The sequence below is a fragment of the Urocampus carinirostris genome, chromosome 10 (genome assembly GCF_059441175.1).
Source record: "Urocampus carinirostris isolate Australia breed hairy pipefish chromosome 10, RoL_Ucar_1.0, whole genome shotgun sequence".
NCBI lineage: Eukaryota > Metazoa > Chordata > Actinopteri > Syngnathiformes > Syngnathidae > Urocampus > Urocampus carinirostris.
In genome coordinates, this window is record NC_142358.1 from 2080659 (window position 1) to 2083043 (window position 2385).

The 2385-nt window shown below is 47.0% G+C and overlaps 1 protein-coding gene across 1 annotated transcript; it reads left to right on the forward strand.

Annotated features, from left to right (window-relative positions):
* The first annotated feature begins 210 nt into the window (after positions 1-210).
* Positions 211-2060, forward strand: mab21l1 (mab-21-like 1). The gene has a single exon (XM_088346507.1). It carries the CDS (start codon positions 642-644, stop codon positions 1719-1721), a length of 1080 nt encoding a protein of 359 aa, XP_088202633.1. The 5' UTR covers positions 211-641; the 3' UTR covers positions 1722-2060.
* The last annotated feature ends 325 nt before the right edge of the window (positions 2061-2385 follow it).

Consider the following 2385-nt stretch of genomic DNA (forward strand, 5'->3'; position numbering starts at 1 on the left):
GCCACCTTAAAAAATATCAACCAAGTCTAAAAACAAAATAAAGTAAAATTGAAGTAATGTGAACGCCATTTTAATTCTTATTTTCTGGCGGCAACTTTGTGGCCTGGAGAGCCCTTCTCTCCGCTCTACCGCCACGCAGTGACGTCATGTGCTCCTGTTGGTACATCCCTTCATCAGTCCCGCCCTCTTAAAAAAACTCTGTTGTGAGCATTCGTGGTTACGCGCCAAGAGGAGTGCGCACACCACGAGTCGGTTTTTCACTTCGTTTTGCTCAAAGAACCCTCTCATACCAAATCCGCAGGGGGGGACTTTTTCTTTCCCACCCTCCCACATGCACGCCCCCCTTTTTATTTAAAAGTGATCTTCTAGAGCAAGGAAGATTTCCAGTCATGTTAGGACGCATTAAGTGAGCGCGTCTTCGCGCGGCCGTCCCGGGGAGCTCCAATTTGAGTGCCGGGCGCGCCGGGAGTGAGGATTTCGGCCCCTTGAAACCCACACCGACCCCTGGATCCGTTCCACCGGTTTTCATGTGATATTTCTCCCCCCATTCCGTCGTAAAGTTGGCTCCCGTGCAAACCGCCGCGTTGGATCCGTCGGCGTACTGCGAGCCCCCGGTGTACAACCCGGAGCTGTGCCCCAACATGATCGCGGCGCAGGCCAAGCTAGTGTACCACCTCAACAAATACTACAACGAAAAGTGCCAGGCGCGAAAGGCGTCCGTCTCTAAAAGCATCCGTGAGGTGTGCAAGGTGGTTTCGGATGTGCTGAAAGAGGTGGAGGTCCAGGAACCGCGCTTCATCAGCTCGCTGAGCGAATTGGACAACCGCTTCGAAGGCCTGGAGGTGATTTCACCCAGCGAGTTTGAAGTGGTCCTTTACCTCAACCAGATGGGGGTCTTCAACTTTGTGGATGACGGTTCGCTTCCCGGTTGCGCAGTCCTCAAACTGAGCGATGGGCGCAAACGCAGCATGTCGCTGTGGGTGGAGTTCATCACCGCGTCGGGTTACCTGTCTGCACGTAAAATCCGATCCCGTTTCCAGACGCTTGTGGCGCAAGCGGTGGATAAATGCAGCTACCGCGACGCTGTGAAGATGGTTGCAGACACCAGTGAAGTCAAGCTCCGCATTCGAGAGCGCTATGTGGTGCAGATTACACCTGCTTTCAAATGCACGGGGATTTGGCCCCGCAGCGCTGCGCACTGGCCCTTGCCGCATGTCCCCTGGCCGGGGCCCAACCGCGTAGCTGAAGTCAAAGCAGAGGGTTTTAACCTACTCTCCAAGGAGTGCTACTCGCTTAACGGGAAGCAGAGCTCGGCGGAGAGCGATGCCTGGGTGCTGCAGTTCGCCGAGGCCGAAAACCGTTTGCTGCTTGGCGGATGCCGCAAAAAGTGCTTGTCCGTGCTGAAGGCGCTGCGCGACCGGCATTTGGAGCTTCCAGGCGCGCCTCTCAACAACTACCACATGAAGACGTTAGTGTCCTACGAGTGTGAGAAGCATCCAAGAGAGGCCGATTGGGACGAGAACTGTCTGGGAGACCGACTGAACGGGATTCTCCTGCAGCTCATATCCTGCTTGCAGTGTCGAAGATGCCCTCACTATTTCCTGCCCAATCTGGATCTCTTCCAAGGGAAGCCGCACTCTGCTCTGGAGAATGCCGCCAAACAAACGTGGCGACTGGCAAGGGAGATCCTCACCAACCCCAAAAGCCTCGAAAAGCTTTGAGGGACAGCGAAGGTAAACGTAGGAGACTCCTTTGCACCCCCTTAAAAACAGAATTTGCCATTTAGACGGGCGGATTTAATGCGCGTTCATACTGTAAGATAACAAAAACAACCAAATTGGGTCCGCTGTACGGACTGATGATCCATGTTAGTGCAATTTACAAAATCAATATTTGTATTGCACTATCAAGAATTGCAACTCATAGTGGTGTAGACAAACATTCAATGTGTAACATTCGAAAAGAAAACACTTTTTGTCCCAACCCAAAAATGTAACTCGTCCTGTCTGAGCATTTTTGAATCTACCTAACATATATATATATATATATATATATATATATATATATATATATATATATATATATATATATATATATATATATATATATATATATATATATATATATATATATATATATATATATATATATATATATATATATATATATATATATATATATATATATATATATATATATATATATATATTCTTCTGTTAATTGGGTCATTTTTATCGCTAACAAATATGGGTAGTTTGTTTGAGAAAACAAAGTATGAATTGGGTTGTTTATTTTTTTGTTTTTGTTATAAACAATTCGTCACGTGCCTTTAAAATTAGGTTATTTTTGAGGAAAAGGAGATCAAATGGGACTTCAAAAACAATT